The 21,329-nt window shown below is 38.9% G+C and overlaps 1 protein-coding gene across 1 annotated transcript in view; it reads left to right on the top strand.

Annotated features, from left to right (window-relative positions):
• The window catches only part of LOC142141621 (uncharacterized), a 939,875-nt gene that overhangs the window by 884,344 nt on the left and 34,202 nt on the right, over positions 1-21,329 (top strand). The window contains exons 2-3 of the mRNA XM_075200287.1: positions 12,174-12,359; positions 16,997-17,084. Of these exons, the coding sequence (XP_075056388.1) occupies positions 12,231-12,359; positions 16,997-17,084 (217 nt within the window). The 5' untranslated portion in view covers positions 12,174-12,230. The remainder of the gene's footprint in view (positions 1-12,173; positions 12,360-16,996; positions 17,085-21,329) is intronic.

Consider the following 21,329-nt stretch of genomic DNA (forward strand, 5'->3'; position numbering starts at 1 on the left):
CCCTCTGGAGTTGGAGGATGTCCCTACACCCTCCTACATCTATGCCACAAGAATAATAACAAAGCATAGAAACTAGAGCACGCGCCTGGATGCTACACACCAGGATGCGGCGTACTGCCACGGCTCGTGACACCGCTCCAGGGCTGGAAGCTGGATAGCTGTATCTTGATGTCGGCGATCCAGTAAGTGTAGCTCCGTTGCTGGTCACCTCTTCACAGGATGATAAAGGATGGTTATATGGTGAAGTGCAGAGACTGTCAGTAATTAAACACATATTCTTTATTTATTCAAGAAGACCTGGTGCCTATTATCTTCCTCAGTGCCTCCATTGCAAAACTATTAAATTAAATTCACTTATATTCCCATTACAATTTTCATACCACCACTTCTAAATTTCCACTTTAACCACTGATTTTAACCCAATATGATAGTGCCTAGTTCTCCCGAGTATTGGAATGCCAGATTTATATATACAATTTTACAAGAATTGAGGTGGATATAGGGCCAGGAACAAACAGGCAATTTAATAAATGGCCTAATAGCGAAAAAAAAAATCACCCAAATGCTACCTAATGGGGATAGAATGAGTTAATTTGAGAACAGGTTTATATTTAAAAATAAAATAAATGTTGAAATTCATATATAAATAATGTGTGTGTGTGTTCTCACTGCATATTGTAAAAAGTAGCTTCTCCCATTTTCTCTCTTACTTCATCAGATGAAATATCATACCACTTAGTAGAAGTACTACATTCATGACAAATCTGTAAAATTCCATTCACTTACATTTTCCATACCGCCACTTCGACCACTGTGTAGATTTGATTATTATTATATATATATATATATATATATATATAAATATAAATATGACAGTTCAAAAAGAAAATCAGAATGTGAAACCCATCACCTCTACTGCAAATTTATTAAAAAAATTAAATTGCCAGTAAATTTCCTGTGTCATTGACTTACATTCTAAACTCACTTAAAATTATTATTCATTTCGACACGTCTATATTCGTGAATGCTGTATTTTTTTGGTATATTTTGAGTCACACTAATAAAGGTTAAGAAAGTGTAGTGCATTGTTCATGAAGATTATGCCATGTAATATATACATTTATCTATTTTTTACAGTGGTAAAAGCCACACATTTTCTGGCTGATTGTTACAAATGTAACTGCTAAAACCTACGACTGAGCATGGAAACAAATGCAATCACAAGTCTACCTATTGAGAGCACAGAGTCCTTCAGTGTCCAGGGTATGTCCCTGGATTTAACTAGTTACCCTGAGAAAAGGAAACAAATTACCTTAGACAATAACCTATTTATAGAAAAGAATGTCCAAGAAGAAATCATGGACCTGCAAGAGAGCAACTGGAGACAAAAAGTGACAAAAGAAAGGCTCCATTTTCATCCTATGTACAGAATAGGAGGCTCAGTTGAAAGTATATTTTCTCAAACCTCAATCCTGAGCCCTGGATGGACAATACTGAAGACCAGCAAATCACAAGATGCCATAGGGTCTAACTCAAGCTTCATACAGAATCAAAAATGGCCAAGTCAACAAAATGAACTCGAGAGCCCAGAAATTGTTGATGATGTGGTGGGAGATGAAATTAAGTTTAAATTACACAGGCAGCAATCACAAGAGAAAAAAATAGATTACAGGCACAATATCTTCAAAGTCCCCCACTCGTTATCCCACAGCAGTTTAGTAACATACAGCATATCATCACCAGAGTTTTTACAAAATGATACTATTGCTGAAGACCAAAAGTGTCCGTGGAAAAAAGCCACAGACCTTAGTCCTGTCCCTTCTGAAGAAACAGAATCTGATCATTCTCAGGTAAAGTATTCTCCAGAATCTGAGCTTTGAGACTTGTAACGTCAATTTATTTTATATATTTGTTTGGAGCAGGAATGATATATTGAGTATGCCGCAGTTTGGTGAAAACCAGCAATAATATATTTTTATTATATATATGTGTATAGAGTGTCACAAAGTGTAGGGCGATTTGTGATGAATCCCTGCCCAGCCACCAGTGTAGGTATGTGACCTAGATATGCAGGGGCTGTTATTGCTTGACGCCAGTCATTTATTTCCTGTAACAGCAACAGCTTTCTGCACAAAGCTCTTTGTGTGAAGGCTGCAAAAAATACTGCATGTTCAATTTGGCCGTATGGCTGTGTTGAACAGAACAAAGACACTGCGTGCATGCTGACAGAGAGCCTTTGTGCTCTACAATGCAGGTAATGTGGAAAAAGAATAGTTCTTTTACCCTTAGCTGATTATGTTTGATGAGATCTGAGACTGATCTGTTCAGGCTTCCTAAATATCCTAATTACCACATATTCTATAAAAGAAATGTGCATGCAATGTTAGAACTGATGTTCCTTTAAATACCTATGGCATATGGATCAAGGCTTTGAGTTAGAGAAATCTCAAGCTGTAGTTGGAGTGCATATAATTGCTTGTATGTCCATAGGATAAGATCTTTTGTTTTTTCCAATCTCAATACTTGCTGTAGTTTCAAGAGCAATTGGGAGAATTTTGCAGGGAACATGTTAATTAAGGCCTGGCAGTTGTAGAAGATTAGAAATTGAAATTGATTGACTATAGGTATATACAGTAAGAGCAGTGGTGATGAGAAAAGTTCGACTGAATGAACGCATCTCAGGTAGCGTTGCAACAAAAGTAAAATTATATATAATGTTGTGATGTATGTACGTATGTACCTACGTACGTGTGTGTGTGTGTGTGTGTGTGTGTATGTGTATATATGTATATATATATATATATATATATGTATATATATATATATATATATATATATATATATATATATATATATATATAGATATATATATAGATATATATATAGATAGATATATTGTTATGCACGTCTATTTGCTATCCAATAACGATTGTCGATTGCCGATGTGTGGTTCCAAGCACAAAGTGATTGAATAGCCAAAAGTAGCAGAATAACAAATCAGAATAAAATAAGTACAGCCGTTGCTTATCGCAGGCGCTCTGGATCCAGTGTACAGTTATTCAGGCCTGAAGGCTGTGGTCAAGTAGACTGGCCACTAGGTCCAGAGGCCCTGCTTATATACAGTCAGTGAATACAGTAAAACAATGCAGATGATGTGGCTTGCTTCTATTGGTCCAGGCTTCAGGAAGGTCCAGTGTGCTGCAGGTCATAGGCCAGTTCAAACCAAAATATCCAAAGGTGGGGGTCAGCTCTCCAGGGGATGCACTCCGATTTTCCCGCCAAGAATTCAGTTTAAACTAGTCTATTTACATTATACAGGTAGTATCATTTTAAAATTTATTCCCTAACATCGCTAACTAGAGTATGCAATGTGCGGTCCCTTCGGCGAATGAACCAGACAACTGCGGATGAGTAGGGGATTAAAATGATACAAAACATGACGTATTTCCCGCAACCTGAACCTTTGATTTCAGTAACATGTATATAACTTATAATATTAAACATAAATACTGCTACATTTCGACATAAATAACTATGTGTTGCAACTACATTGTGTACTAATGTGTACTAACTACAAATGTTATGTCAACCGTGGCACACCAAAGCAACACGAAATCTTCAAAAACTGTCCCGTAAAGCAGAACGTCACTGGCGTAAATCTCGAAGCTCTAATGACTTCTTCACATTACCTTCTGTCTACCACTCCTATCGAAATGCTCTGGACACTGCAAAACAAACATACTTTCAATCTCTTATCTATGCTCAGGCTTCTAACCCCAAACGCCTTTTCAATACATTTAATCATCTTCTCAATCCTCCCACCCCGAACCCTCCATCTACTATCAGTGCTCAGGATCTTGCTTCCTACTTCAAGGACAAGATTGACAAGATCAGACTAGAAATGGTATCCTCTTCCTCAACAAGCCATCAGCTCATTTCCTTCCCACTACCCTCTGACACCCTTTCTTCATTTGACCCCACAAATGAAGAGGAAATTTCTACGCTCTTCTTATCTTCCTACTCTACCTCCTGTCCTCTTGATCCTATTCCCTCGCAAATTGGTAGATCCCTGTCTTCTGTGCTCATTTCACCTCTAACTCAAATCTGTAATCTCTCACTCTCTACTGGCATCTTTCCATCACTATACAAGCATGCAGTGATTACTCCTATTCTAAAAAAACAAAACTCCGACCCAAACTCTCTCTCAAATTACCGTCCCATCTCTCAGCTCCCTTGCCCCTCCAAGCTTCTAGAGAGACTTGCCTACACTCGCCTCACACGCTTTCTTTCCGCAAACAACCTGTTGGATCCTCTTCAGTCTGGCTTTCGTTCTCAACACTCCACAGAGACTGCGCTGACCAAGGTTGTTAATGATCTGATCACTGCTAAGACTGAACGCCATTACTCTCTCCTAATTCTCCTTGATCTCTCGGCTGCATTTGACACCGTTGACCACTCTCTTCTCATACAAACGCTGCAATCCCTAGGTCTTCAAGACACAGTTCTATCCTGGTTCTCATCTTACCTCTCTAATCGCTCTTTCACTGTTAATTTCTCTGGAGCCACCTCTGCTCCGCTTCCCCTATCAGTTGGAGTACCACAAGGCTCGGTGCTAGGTCCTCTGCTGTTCTCTATCTATACCGCTTCTCTTGGAAATCTAATAAGTTCCTTTGGCTTTCAGTATCATCTCTATGCGGATGATACCCAAATCTATCTATCCTCTCCTGATATCTCGACATCTGTGTTGTCCCGTGTAACTGACTGTCTTTCTGCCATTTCATCTTGGATGGCCTCTCGTCAACTCAAACTTAATCTTTCTAAAACAGAGTTAATAATATTCCCACCCGCCAACAAGAGCATACCTGACATTTCTATCTCTGTTGATAACATGACCATAAATCCCACCCCACAAGCTCGCTGCCTAGGTGTAATCCTTGATTCACGCCTATCCTTTGTTCCCCACATTGACTCTATATCTAAATCATGTTACATACATCTAAAGAACATTTCCAGAATCCGCACATATCTCACACAAGACACTGCTAAAACCTTAATTCATGCACTAATCATCTCCCGCATTGACTATTGCAATTCCCTCCTTACTGGTCTTCCCAAAAACAGACTCAAACCCCTAAAATCTATTTTACATGCTTTGGCAAGACTGATTTTCCTTGCAAATAGCTATTCCTCTGTTGAATCACTCTGTATGTCTCTACACTGGCTGCCTGTCTTCTACCGAATCCAATATAAAATACTTTTACTAACCTACAAGGCCATCAACAAAGCTGCACCAACATACATCTCCTCTCTTGTCTCAAAATATCTCCCAACTCGGCAACTCCGTTCTGCAAAAGATCTGCGTCTCTCATCCACCCTCATTACATCCTCCCATTCCCGGTTACAGGACTTTTTTCGGGCTGCACCCACTCTATGGAACTCTCTCCCTCGCACAATAAGACTCTCCTCTGTTCTACAAACTTTCAAGCGTTCTCTGAAAACCTACCTATTCAGACAAGCTTATAATATTCCTCAACCACCATCTTAACCTCACTACCTTTAGCCTGTTACACAATTTCACACAAGACAACTACCCCCGGAATAACATTGTTGTGTGACAGGATCATTTAGCTTATGAGTCACCCTACCTTTGCAGTCTGGCTGGGCCAAGATGCAAAATGTATACTTAACCTCATGTGTCAATCTCCCATTGTCCCATAGATTGTAAGCTTGCGAGCAGGGCCTTCTCACCTCTTTGTCTGTTTTACCCAGTTTGTTTATTAGTTTATTACGTTTGTCCCCAATTGTAAAGCGCTACGGAATATGTTGGCGCTATATAAATAAATGATGATGATGATGATGTTATGTTCGTGTGAATGCGTGTAAATGTGTAAACTTGTTAGTCGCCACGTGTTGCGGCTGGATACGCTTCCCCACGCCGTAGCGTGCTCTATGCATAATTTTCAGACAAAGACAACCAAGTTTGCTAGATTTTAATTGAAATGACTTTATCCAATTTGCTGACTTCGACAATATATATATATATATATATATATATATATATATATATATATATATATATATATATATATATATATATATAAAAAAGATGGAAGTACAGTATATTATTGGAGCCAATAGGTGAATCCAGAAAAGGAACCTAATCACCAGAGTAAAGTGAGCCAAAACTTTCCACCATGTGGATATCCACAGTATCTGAAGTGGATAGAAATGGCAAAAATGGTAGGAAATGACACAGAGCCACGTAGCAGTCAAGATAGTCCCATTAAGCAAGGTGCAAAAAATAAACAGGTCACGCTTTTCGTCTGTAAACAGACTTCATCAGGAGCAAACACAGATGTCTATATATATATATATATATATATATATATATATATATATATATATATACACATACATACTGCATATATAATGTGTGAGTGTAGCAGAGACAGTGATCTTCCTTTCTTAAGTGCTATTTTAGTGGAATGTAATAATATAATGTAAATATAACCTTTGATCCTGCTAACGGTCATTGCAACTGAAAGCAGCTGTACCAATGAGATACCAGTATTTACAGACTGACAGATTTGGCTGCTTCACTCGAATTCCAAGAGGCCAGATATATACCTAATATGGTTCAGACAGTGGCAGCATTTTCTCACCTGGGTACCACTAATTTAGTTGGACAATGGCTGAATATAATGGCACCTGGTGCATTTAAAAACAAGAATGTAATTTCCTGATAAGTTAAGGTCGTTTCTGTAATCTGTGCAGAGAAGGGGCCCTTAGTTAAATTGTGACTCCACAAGGGAGTAATTTATTTGCAGAGTGGTGAGCAATATCAGACCACTCCGATATATAATATCCTCCTTGTTACTCCAATGAAGCAATAACATCTAAAAGCCACCATTAGTTACTGTGATGTTTCTTCTAATGATGGGACTTCCAATGTAGTTACTGATGCAACTATGGTGGCAAATTGTGGAGGATCCAACTGTAGGACTCCACTTTTCACAAATTGTTCACAATTTTTTTGCAATAATTACGAAAAAAAAATTCCTTTAAAGAAATCCACATTTCCATTTGCATTAGCACGGTCCAATCTGCTCCTAGCCATTATTTAAAATGTAAAATCTGCTTAATTATGAAGCATCTTTTCTCAGGCAGCACGTATTAGAGAGCGAAACATGTAGGGTATTAGTCTAAAATTTAATATTTATTTTGCTGAAAATATCTTAATGTTTGGCTTCCCCCTTGTTGGTAGATTGAATAATGATTAAAGTAACAATATTTGTCTTTTACACTTTACCTCACAGTAATACATATGTTACAGGTGGAAGTCTCTCTTTTTGAATTGAATTTGTAACTGATTTATTGAGAACTATAGAGTATTTAGTCACTAATTACTTTGCATCATAGACATTGTAATATGTAATGTGCCATGGGCAATCAGATTTGCTCACTATGTTTAATGGATAATCCTAAATTAGTTTTTTTATTAACATTGCTGTGATTTAATTACACATTTTACAAGAACTCAATATCTGCTCCTGCATACCAACCCATCAATTAATATTGTTCTTTTAGCATTTCTGTGTGTATCAGTGAATCATGTTGTGAAAGGTGGTGTTACAGGATTTGGTCATATTATAGAATTATAGCAGCAACGTGAAAAACAGGTTTTCACAAATGTACAAACAGTGATCCCTTTTGTTCCACAGAGGTACTTGTTGTATGAGAAGTATCACTATATTCAAAGAAAGTGCCTGTTCGCTGGAAGTCGCATGAAAAGTGTGGGGTTCGCAGAGCAGGAAAGTTGGACGCAAGAGTAGGAAAAGTGTGAACAGCCGTTTTCTGCAGCCTTGTTCTTTTGAGAGGGGCACACCTTATCAGAAAAGGGACAGGGCCATAAAACCACTGTTACCAACAAATTAAATTGCCTGGCATGATGGTAGCATAAAAGTCTGCTCATGCCATCCTGCCAAGAGCTTCATTCATTCATCTGTGTTAGTGGGATGGCACTCGCTCTGCATAAAAGTCAGGTATCATCCAGTCTGGCAGGTTTAATTAATTGATTACCTGATTTGTTTTACAGTTGGGTGCCACCATGCCAAGCTCTTTTTATATTCATCCATTGACAGCAGTGGATTGCCAGGCAAGATGGCACATACCCAGCATAACAGCCCTAGTGACTGCCACTGCGTTCATTGATTGGTGTTAATAGGTTGTCTGGCAGGAGGGCACTTGGCCAAGTCTTTTTAATCGCAGGTGGGTACACCTCCCCAGACACCTTTCGTTAAATTACTCATTCAGGTTGCCTAGCAGGATGGTACCCATCCCGGCTGTTATGCTAGCAGGCACAATTAATTTATTAATTGGTGGCCAAGGTTACTTGCCTGGCAGGATGGCACCAGCCTGATCTGTACCATCCGTCAGTCACTTTTTTTCATTGCTGGTAATGACAATGTGAGTCAAACAATTTTTTGCTTAGTCCTTGAATCATTTCACCACCTCAGTGTGTCAAGCAGATTCAGATAATAACAATTCATTTCATGCATGAGCAATGAACTTAAGATGTCTTTTTGCAACAGTCCTATACTTAAAATATAGTGATTCAAAAAGTCCTTTTTTCACTCAGGTGAAAATGACAAAAAGTAAAATTGAATGGACTGAGGTGAAAACATTTCATGTTTGATAATTCTTCAATGGGAAAATGGGACATTGTATAGGCCCCATAGATTTGTTTAAATTATTCTGGCCAGAGGAAGTTGCCCATCTGACTTTTATATAGTATATTTCTAAAAAGGTTCTATGAACATTTCCAATATATAAAATTTTACCAATTTTTTTTTTAGAGGCTTCCAAGTATTTTCTGTTGTTTCCTTTTAAACATCAGAATGTATGTAAGACATTCAAGCACCACACATTACACTTTAGTTCAATAAGATATTACAATATAGTTTATCATTTAAATTCCTCTATATTTCTTTATATGCAGAAGTGCTTTTGTGCATCTATTTTGTGCAACCTAGCATTCAGTGTAAACACTGTGTTTACAGAATACAGGACAAGGAACCAATTACCATGTTCCTAGCCCTTGTACTGGACTCCCAGCTGTCCTACTATAGCCGAGGCTCTCTGTGTGGAATGAGTCCCATAGAACTATCTATCTTAATGATATATTGATATGTTCTTCCTCTTTGAAAGAACATCATTATAAGCTTTGTTTAGTGCAGTCCAAGCTTAGAGATAATTCTTATTATGCTCAACTTGAGAGTAGTATTACTATGGAGGTTTATGGATACGTACCCACCAATTCAGCATTACATAAGGACATAGGAAATACCCAAACTATTTTGGACTGGGTTCAACATAAAAAAATAGAATCCATTTTGAGATTTTGGGGTTTCGCAAATTATTATAAATTATTAATACAAAATTAAATATTCGTCTTTAATTGAGTCTCATACTGGTTTGCAGGAGTAAATCCAGTGAACTGGCCTCCATTGCAGTTACATAATTTCAACAAATCAAACAGTAGCTGTTTTGGCCTACTATGCTGTAATTCCAAAAAAAGACATTTCACTCCTATGCTTAATTCTTTAGGAAATATTCTTCTTCCAAGAGAAAGTATAACATAGGTAATGGAATTGCTGGAAGTCAGATGGACTTTTGAACAAGCTATTTGGATCCTGTCTTGGTGCACACAGGCCAAAAGAGAACTAACTATATTAAATAAGCTAAAGACTGAATTCCAGTCAGGTTTTTCTTTCTGTTCAACTTTAATTTCACCTATAGATTATGAACTAAAAATATCAATGCTCTGATACTCTGTCCTTTTGTATGTTTTATCCAAAATGTTTCCCATTCTTCCTGGCCATTAAATAATCACTGCTTTGAGTCCAGATCTAGCTTTTCAAACTCACCAAAGCATGAACAGAAGCTCCATTTCCTTAATCATTTTTGTTCCAATCAATCTTTATCTATCCTTATTAAAATAAATATTTATAGAACGGATATTAAGATGTATATTGATGTGTGTGAGATTTGTTCCAGAAATAAATCCTCTCACTCTGCTCCCTTTGTCCATTCTGAAATAACAAATGACCCATATATCAATGGATGTTATAGTTGCTTTCATTTGAAGGATTCACCATAATGTGTGTTGTACCAGACCACTTCAGCCACATTGGTAACTCTCATTGTGTGCCTGATCATGATTACCTTAGCAATTATAGCTGACCTACTGCTGTCATTAGTGGACATTACAGACTGTTGTATAGCATAGGTGGCGCAGCTGGAACTTGTGCTCCAGACGCCATCCTTCCCATTGGGTTCTCAACAGGCAGCAATCTATTTTCCTGCTCAGCCATGTGTCTGATCCGCTGCTTCTACAGTGTCAGGTAAGAGAAGCAATGGAGGATGGGGGGGGGGGGGGGGGATGATAAGAAGAACAGGCATTAGGGCTGATAAATACTCAAAGATGGGGGTTGATGAATAAATGTGGTGGGGGGATGTTTCTGAAAGCAAGTGAAGGTTAAGGGGTTAAGGGAAGGGGGTGATGGATAGCAGTAATAGGGGTGGAAGATGATGTAAAGGTATGATGGAGGTGGTGGGGAATGATGAATACCAGGAAGGGTTGTTGCCTGTTATGAAGTGGGAATGTGGGGGCTGCTGAATTAGAAAGAAGGTGGGATGATGGAGAATTATAGGCCTAGTGGTTAGCACTTCTGCCTCACAGCACTGGGGTCATGAGTTTGATTCCTGACCATGCCTCATCTGTGTGGAGTTTGTATGTTCTCCCTGTGTTTGCGTGGGTTTCCTCCGGGTGCTCCGGTTTCCTCCCACACTCCAAAAACATACTGGTAGGTTAATTGGCTGCTATCAAAATTTGACCCTAGTCTGTCTGTCTGTCTGTCTGTCTCCCTCTCTATGTGTGTGTGTGTGTCTATATTAGGGAATTTAGACTGTAAGCTCCAATGGGGCAGGGACTGATGTGAGTGAGTTCTCTGTACAGCGCTGCGGAATTAGTGGCGCTATATAAATAAATGATGATGATGATGATGATGATGAGTGTGGCGGGGAAAGAAGTTACAGTGATGTATTTCGTTTTTAAATCTTTGGAAGTACTGGTTTGATAAATATATATGATATATAAATATTACTTGAGTTTTGCCTCACTTAGAATCTATATAGTGTACCATCTATACAAAATAAGTACTGATTAGGGCAACTGGGACATATATATCTTGTTTACTTTGGAGTGCCAAGCCTTGTGAATATATGTCTCTCTATATATCTGCATATATCTATATCCATATCTATCTATCTATATATATATATATATATATATATATATATATATATATATATACACATATATCTCTCTATATCTATATCTATCTATCTATATATACACCTATATATCTCTCTCTCTCTCTATATATATATATATATATATATATATATATATATATATATATATATATGTATCTATATCAATCTTTCTCTATATCTATCTCTCTCGCTTTATCTATCTCTCTCGCTTTATCTATCTCTCTCGCTTTATCTATCTCTCTCGCTTTATCTATCTCTCTCTCGCTATATCTCTCTCTCTCTCGCTATATCTCTCTCTCGCTATATCTTTCTCTCGCTATATCTCTCTCTCTCTCGCTATCTCTCTCTCTCTCTCTCTCTCGCTATCTCTCTCTCTCTCTCTCTCTCTCGCTATATCTCTCTCTCTCTCTCTACATATCTATATCTATTTATATTGTTGAATGATACAGTGTTTAGTTCTGTGGCACACTTTAAAGAGGAAGAGTCTGAGTGTTATTACTTTTGTCTTACTACATTTTATTCCCCTGGCCTGACAGTGTTATTTATGTGTCTGCTTCTCTATATTAAATTTACTACGTATATTTTAAGACCGCCAACGAAAATAGTGATTTTGCAGAAAGTAATTGTACCATTTGCTGATCTATTAAAAGAAAATATTGGTGTTGATAATATAGATTAGAGTTGTTAAATGCTTTCCCTTAAGTAATTACATTGCAGCTTAATAGAACAATGCTTTTAAATGCTATGCTCTTGTGAATTCTGTATCTTAAAAATTGTTGTGCTCATACTATACATAACACAGCACTGATTAAAATATCAATTTCTGTTGATTCTAGGCTGCAGAGTTCGATGGGTCTCAGAATATCTCTATATCTCTCCTGAAATCAATACTCATGGAGCGGGAGTTTAAAATAAATGACCTGAGCAAAGAAATCAAGAGAGTACAAACTGAAAATCTACATTTGCTGGAAGAAAAGCAACATGTTATTTCTGAAAATGAAAATCTTAGAAGAGAATTTGAGGTACTTAATAATGTAAAAAATGTTAGTAAAGTAAAAAGCAAACAATATATTAGTTTAAAACAGTAAAATACTTCTTAAAAATAAGATATTCACATTCTCAGCTTATTTATAACAATCACCTTTATCCAGCAGAAGCAGAAAATGAAGATTTGAATCCTCATTTTAGGAATTGTGGGCTTAAGCATGCATATTATTCCTCTGCTGTCCTTTTTCACACCTATGAATACAGAACCACTATTGTAACATAACAGATAAAGCTAGTGTTGCATATTTATAAATCTAACCTGCAGACAGCTGTTTTGCTATTATCAGATCTCATCAGTGCAAGATGTGGACCAATAGATTATGCAGTGTAGGGCCTAGATTGAATCCATACAAAGCATTCATTTTAGTTATGGTGGAGTGTAGCCAATGAAGAAAAATAGAAATCTAAATTAAAAAGATACAGGTTGGTAATCAAAGTTTTTTTGTTTTTTTTTTCTAGCAGGAAGTGTAGTGAAGGATGTGGGGGGGGGGGGGGGCAGGGGGAAAGGGGAGTAGGAGACTGGCGGTGGGAAAGAGGGAAATGGCAATGAAACAGAAAGGAGTCTCCTTTCAGTCCAGGTCGGGGGCAGAAGAGTTGTGTAAATGGAGCCAAGGTGTCCAGGCCAGATGGAATTTGGGCAAGGTGTTGTTGGAAAGAGCGGTAATATATTCCATAGAGGAAATATGCCATCTTCTCTTTAACAGTTCTGATTTGTATTGTGGGAGAGCATTGATCCATGCTCTCGCTATCAGTAATTTAGAGGGGTGACTAAAATGTGATATCAGTTGGTCCATAAACTTACTCAGAGGAGGGTTGGAATTGTAAAGTAAAAGTATTAGAGGGGCCTTAGGCATACAGAATTCAGTGATCTGTGTGATTACTTATGGGCAGTATCCCAAAACTGTTGAATAATGGGGCATTTCCACCAGATGTGCAGGTATGTGCCGATTGCTCCGCATGCCCCTCTAGCATCTGTTTAACACCAGGGGGTATATTCGGTTAATCTTTTTGGGGATCATGTAGCAACATGAGTATATTTTATAAAAATTTTCTTTTATACTTACATTCTTTTATACTCTTTGGTATCTGTTTTCTAATCACAGCCCATTCCTCGTTGTCCAAGGATATCCCGAGGTCTCTTTCCCAGGCTTCCTCTGAGGTTCTAATGACAGGGATTTAGGAGCAAGAACGGAGCGATAAATTATAGATAGATTGCCTTTGCGGCCTTTGGAATATATGCAATTGTCTTTTGAAAGACGACAGTTTAAAGGAGTGTTTGAAATTGAATGAATCCCTGAATTTGTAGGTATTGGAAGAGCAATGAAAGGGGGAGGTGGTACTTAGCAAGTATGCCTGAGAAGGAAGTGAGGGAAAATTCACCCTTTTGGGTGAATTTGAACAAACCTGTACCTGAATTTCCATGGCTTGCAATCCTGTGGGCATGGTTTGTTGGATATATTGGATGTTTCCAAATAGGGGATAAAGGGGAGAGATGATGAGCCAGTTTAAGGAGGGTGCTCGCTGAAAGGGGAAAATGGATTGAGGAGCAGTTGTATGCAAAGTATTAAAGTAATTCTATCGTTTTAAAATAAGCATTGCCCAATCAATTGTATGTGTGTCCAAAGCACATGGTGGTTTATTTTAGCAGATGTAAATAGTCAACAATTCAATACATTATTATATTATGATACAGTACATTACAGCACAGCCAATACCAAAAGATAAGTACATACCAATGCAATCGCTTGCGCACGCTGCGCACCCACCGGACCCGATGGACAATATTCTGTATAGAATATTGTGTCAGAGTTGACTGAGGCCCCAGTGAGATGCAGCTAATATATATACAGTCAGTGTTTCATTGTGAACAATAGAGATGACGTAGATTGTTTCTATAGGTCCAGACGTTGGGTGGGTCCAGGCCAGACAGGTAATAGGTTGATTCAATCTAAGGAATCCAAAGGTGGGGGTCTTCTCTCCAGGGGGTCTGCTCCTTTTCATAGCCAGTATCATACAAAGGTTTACTCTCTAATATCAATAACTAAAGTCTGCAATGTGCGATCTCTTCGCCGACTGCACCGGACAGCCGCTGATGATTAGGGCTTCAATATGATATCAGGCATGATACCTTTCCTATTACCTAAACCTTTAATAACACTACAATGTACATATAATCAACATATATATATATATATATATATATATATATATATACAGACTAATAATAAACCGAATACTATCTGCTCCTGAATTACAGTGTAACAGAACCAATATGAAATTATATAAATAACTAACTGTTGTAATGCGAGTGTGTGCGCGCGTATTTTACCGTGCGAATGCACCACGCCACGTAACACGTGGCGTACGCTTCACAATACGCACGGCAAACCAATATTAAACCAATATACTTTCGTTCATCCAATTATACGACTTCGACAAAAGTTAGGCCTGTGTATCTTAGGCAACCATTATAAATAATGTATCCGTAAGTCTGAGGCAATCTTGATGTCCACCCATTTTTTAATTTTCCCAGGTTGATGTGCCAGTAAAAAACTACATGGTTAAGTTGAGCAGCAAAATAATAATTTAATAACATGGAGAGAGCAAGGCCATTGTCCACAAATTTCACTAGTAGACCTCTATTGAATCTGGGCCCCCCTCATATAAACAGAAGGTTTGGAGAGTCGCCAAGGTTTAGTAATTTTTAGAAAAGTTGATCCTACCTGTCCAGGAAATTAATAGGAGAATTCTTAAAGAGAATATATTCCATAGTTACAGTTAGTTTTTGACAACTATTGCGATCCTAAATTATGAAGGATAAAATATTGATCTTTTATATAAGAAACGGAATACAGAGATGCAGGTTACCCCTTAGTTGCCATTACAGATAAACTACCAAGGTTATGAGGGGCTTCATATATCTTATTCTTCCAATTCATCTTTGATCACAAAGAACACTTCCGACAGCCTACAATGTCATGGGTGGAACGGGGAGGGGCTGGGTGTATGCACGTAGTCGATGTACAGTAAGGGCGTGCCACGCTCCAGCGCACTCACCAGTGTCTGATTCCAACTTTGGACATCTCAGAAGTACGTATTTTTCTGTTGTATCATTTGTACCAGATGCAGGTCTGGTGTAAGTGCCCATTACCAGTGATGACACTGTGTATTCTTTCTAGAACATGTGCTTGCAATCAACAGCAACTGTAAAAATTAATTTTATGTACAGTAGACATTGGAGTGAGAAAAAAACTATTTTGTCATTAATGACTATATTGGCAACAGGTGACAATCATTGAATTTTTTTTGTGTGCATTTTTGAGTCTTTATATCCCACATATGTATTGAACATATCCTGCAGTGCATTGCTTGTTAGACCAAAGCGTACCTAGACCCATATTCAAACATCTTCAGAGCCACTCCTAGTTTAACACTGGTGTACCAATGCCTGATTTACATGTATTTTTTCAAAAACACACAGTACATTTGTGTTGCGTGCCTTAATGAATCAGGTCCATGGTGTAGTACCACCTCCTCCTCCAAATTCTAGACCATACTTGCCAACTCTCCCGGAATGTCCGGGAGACTCCCGCATTTTGTGAGAGTCTCCCGGACTCCCGGGCGAGTGTGGCAATCTCCCGAATTCTGCCCACTTCACTAGGAAGTGCCCCACTTCCTAGTGAAGTGGGCAGAATTAGATCCCAAACGCCGCGATTCCCGGTGAATCGCGGCGTTTGGCCCCGCCCCCCGCTGTCAAATGACGCAATTTGCGTCATGCCGTCACAGGGGGCGGGGCCGAAATGACGCGATTTCGGCCACCCCGCCCCTTCACGCCCCCCTCCACTGGCTGGCTCCCGGAAGGGAGCTGAAGAAAGTAGGTAAGTATGTTCTAGACATGCTGCACAGATCCCTCATCCACAGTACATAGGCGCACCACCACATTGCACAGTTACCCCTGCCTTGAATGGGTGCCTAAAACAGTGAATGGGTGATAGAAGGTCACTCATTTTTCTTATTTCTGCACTGAGAGCTAGCCAGCTCAGGAATTTAAATAACACACACCCCACTTCCTCATTGGCTTACATTTGGGAAGAGAGCATGTGTTTAATAATTTAAATTAACTTTAGCACAGCCTGCACTTTCTTACCTTCCTTGTGATGTTGCCGGCTGTTGCTTCCCCATGTACTGATAGGACGGGAGTGTTACACTGGGCTGTGATGTCACAGGGCAGCACCACACTCCTAGCCTGTCACTAACGTGGAGGACCAACAGCCGGCAGCAGCACTGAGACTCACACCCTGTCCTCTACTTTGCATGTCTCAGGGGTTTTGCATTAACTTGCCAAGTGCAATATATTTTGAGTGATGGCAAATTATTACTCTCATATCTGTTTGTTACTGTGTTAGTTCAGGGGGTTCATTTACAAATGAATATTTGCAGAAGTCACATATATAATTGCAATCCCATAGGATTGCATAGGAATCCCATACACAAAAACATATATGAAACAAACTGCCGAATTAATAATTGGATTCTTTTTCAGTAAGTTATACACATTTATATAATAGGCATATGTCTCATATTATGAGACACTTCTCTGTTTTACTTTAAGGCTATGACAATTGAAAAAGAAAGAAAACAACAGGATGTTTTCCATTCCTTTGACCCAAGCTCTCCTTTGGTTCTTCAGAGACAAATAAGTAAGTTATTACCTCTGCTGTACTATATTGCATTGTGGAGTTTGATGTATCAATATTATAGCTATGTAAAATATTACTGTAGCATCTAGAACTGTGCCTGAAAATTAGAGATAAATGTCAAGTATGCTTTCTTTGCAGTTTGATGCTAACATACCCGTTGTTAAAAGGGCAATTGGACCACTAGTGGGGTGATTGCAACATTTAATGCTATCAGTTGGGAGAGACTAAAGCAGAGGGCTTTTCTGGCAGAAGAATGCGGCACATGATTGGATGAGAACATGATATGATCACATGACATACAATCACATAATGCCCTGAATGACTGCGGCTTCTGTCTCTCCAGACAGATGGCGCTACATGATGAATTACTTAATGTGTAGATATTTGACAGCCAATATAGTTCCAGCAATGCCATTCATGTCACGTAAACATAAAGGGAAATACATGGGAATAGTTCCAACAACATAAATTACTTTTAAAACTAGTTTAATGTTTGTTAGTAAAACAATTTGGTGTTCCTAATAATAAGTGAGCTGAGACAGAACAAAGTACATTTGTTCCTTGATAAAACCAAAGATTGCGTTATTTTGCAATTAGTTATGCTATTAGAAGGCCAGGCGAGGTTACAACTGAAGGGAACAATTTATCAACCAGAACATTTAGAGATCTTCCAAATGATGTGTTATAGAGCACTAATACATTTTAAATGTACATCTGCATTCATCAAAATGTCACATGCAATATATAGATTTGTAAGTAACACAAAAGGAAAATAAATATATTCGTTTTGGAATGTTTCAATAGTTACACATTTTTAACTCCTTCATTGACACATCTTATGTTTTCAAAACATGCCAGAGTCTCCTGGAATAACTTTTATACCTTAATCTATACAAGTAATTGTTTTGTTTTTTTCAGGACAGATAATTGCTTTTTTCTGGTAGAACATTAGAATATATCTTATTTTATTTATATATGGTCAAACAATAAGAAAAATTAGAAAACTAGCATGATGCTTCCCATAGTCACTTTCAGTACAACATACCCATGTGCTTTATTTCTATGCTTGGGAGAAAATCATGCTAGGGCCAAGGTTGGAGAGACAAATTTTGAGTTGAGGGTTGACTGTAATTGATTTAACATTTATGCATTCTTGTGCAGGTATACATAAGTGTAAAACAAAATGTATGATGTCTCATCACGTTTGTTAGAGGGTTGAATAGGTGTTTTTTTTTTATTATTATTTAATTTTTTTGTTATTTTCTCCCCCGTCTTTTGGTAGATCTTGTACTTTAAGTAGAGCGTATGCCTCTCCTGCACATTTCAATATTAGATCTGTTAATATCTGGATCTAATAGCAGTTTGCATGCACTGGATCTTCCCAATACTGACATTTGGTCCCTCAGCACACAGAGAAGTGCCAGTGATGTACTTATTAGGTCCCTAGAATAACTAGCATAGATAACTATGTTTGCTTTAAGCTAAATCACTTGATTTCTGTCCTTTTAGGGGACAGTTTGGCTAACAGTAATACAGCCGCCATCCAGCTATAGAACTACAGTGGCCTGTCGACAAGTAGTTGAGGGTAATCTGTACTTTATTACTTTTCCTTGAATGTCAGGACAACTAGTTACTAAGAAAATCATTTACAATTTGTGCTCTGCAAGCAGCCATAGTTCTGTGAAAGTCCATCCCATATACCAAGTCACTGACGTTAATAAATAGCATACCCCATTATAAGCTACATATGCTACTGCATGTTTTTGTTTCCTTTACTTGTAAACAATTATGTGGGATGCCTATAGCAGATGCAACTTATACAGCTTCTATGAGGTACACATTGGGGATTCTGCTAGATCAGAGCCGTTACATTTACCTAGTGTCATTGCACCCATTCTATCAGGGAAGGAAAAAGTATAGTTCTAGCTGTGAGATCTGACTTCCTCCCTGAACTTCCACATGTTCACTGATCGTCTGGAGGTTCCAGCGACACTTAATGTATAAAGGCGACCAGCACTAATAACGGTTGACTTCATTGGAAATCACCAGGTAATGAACGCATACACAGAGGTTTAAAAAAGCAATCATACACCAGAACTACGACTCTTCTCACTGAGCCCCTGTTCACAGCAGATATGTAGTCAAGGGGCTATGTAACAGAGATGGTGATGTACAATGTAGTCGTACACTGGGATTATGTGATATGGCAGACAACAGAGGGGTATACTCAAGGTTGCTAGTGAGGCATAAAGTAATAATAGAAAAAGCCTTATATAATCTAGTGTACAGTAAAGACCCCATTCTTCAATACAGACCATCAATTACGTAGTGACAATGCAGTCCCTATTTTTGTGGCAAGTATATTCTGTAGGCTCCTGCAGAAATCCAGTTAATTCTCAGGTGTGTACATGTGACATGTCTCTATAGTAATAGCTGCAGGCATGAAAAGTTCACTGATTTTGCAGTATAAGTCCATTGGTACTGCTATATTACAAAGTTCACTCATTCTGCAGTATAAGTCCATTGGTACTGCAATATTACAAAGTTCACTCATTCTGCAGTATAAGTCCAGTGGTACTGCTGTATAACTCCAGTCCAGTGGTACTCTCCTGTGCCGCATATAATTTTTAAAGGCTTTGCCGAGTGTGTGTGGCTTCGGGGTACACTCTCTTGTGCTACATATAATGCAGAACAAAAATTTGGAGGATAAAGTAGGGAAAGATCAAGACCCACTTCCTCCTAATGCTGAAGCTGCTGCCACTAGTCATGACATAGACGATGAAATGCCATCAACGTCGTCTGGCAAGCCCGATGCCCAATCTCCTAGTACAGGGCATGTAAAATCCAAAAAGCCCAAGTTCAGTAAAAGTAGCAAAAAGAGAAACTTAAAATCATCTGAGGAGAAACGTAAAGTTGCCAATATGCCATTTACGACACGCAGTGGCAAAGAACGGATTAGGCCCTGGCCCGTGTTCATGACTAGTGATTCAGCTTCACCCAAGGAACTAAGCCCTCCTCCCCCCCCTACAAAAAATTTAAGAGAGTTATGCTGTCAGCAACAACACAGCAAACAACTCTGCCTTCTAAAGAAAAATTAGCACAAATCCCCAAGGCGAGTTCAAGGGTGTTGGTGGTTGCGAAGCCTGACCTTCCCATCACTGTACGGGAAGAGGTGGCTCCTTCAACCATTTGCAGCACGCCCTCTGCATATGCTGGAAGGATCACCCACAGTCCAGTTACAGATTTGGCTAATGAAGGTGTGAATGTTGTACACCGGGAGGAGGATATTGATGTAGCTGGCGCTGAGGAGGATGTTGATTATTATGATGCAGACAGATACCAAATTGCCTTTCTCAATTTCTATTTATATTCTAGATTATATAACGGCTGAATAGTTTTCTATTTTACTCCTAGTGGAGAGGGGATCTGATGCAGACAGATACCAAACTGCCTTTGTTCATTTCTTTGTATATTTGAATTTCTAGTTCTACAGTCTATGCAGGCTGCTTTTTTTATATTGAACTACAAGTGTAGGGTGGGGGGGGGGGGGGGCATAGATAGCCACCAAAGTAACGTGGTCCATTTAATTTCACTTTCTAGCTCCACAGTCTGTGCAGCCTGCTTTTTTTTATCTTCAAAGTATTTACAAGCCTTGCAATCTAAATTAACAAGAGGTAGTGACGTGCTAGAACTCCACCCTCTATATGCTGCAGAGGATGGAGGAGCATCAAAAGGCCATTCAAGCCTACACAGCCACCTACGACATAGGAAAAGGAGTGGGGATGCGCCTGAGTCAAGCGCACTGGAGAATAATTTCCGTGTTGTGCAAGGTTCTGCAGCCATTTGAACTTGCCACACGAGAAGTCAGTTCCGACACTGCCAGCTTGAGTCAGGTGATTCCCCTGATCAGGCTTTTGCAGAAGCAGCTGGAGAAAGTGAAGGAGGAGCTGGTACACCATTGCGATTCCCCCAAGCATGTAGCTCTTGTGGATGAAGCCCTTTGTACGCTTTGCCAGGATCCGAGGGTGGTCAGTCTTCTAAAGTCAGAGGAATACATTCTGGCCACCCTTCTTGATCCTCGGTTTAAAGCGTATGTTGTGTCTCTGTTTCCGGCGGACACAAGTCTACAGCGGTGCAAAGACCTGCTGGTCAGGAGATTGTCCTCTGAAGAGGACCGTGACATGCCACCAGCTCTACCTTCATTTTCATCACTGTTTGTGCAGTTACAAAAAAGAGGAACTGCCA

This window comes from Mixophyes fleayi, chromosome 2 (assembly GCF_038048845.1).
Source record: "Mixophyes fleayi isolate aMixFle1 chromosome 2, aMixFle1.hap1, whole genome shotgun sequence".
NCBI lineage: Eukaryota > Metazoa > Chordata > Amphibia > Anura > Limnodynastidae > Mixophyes > Mixophyes fleayi.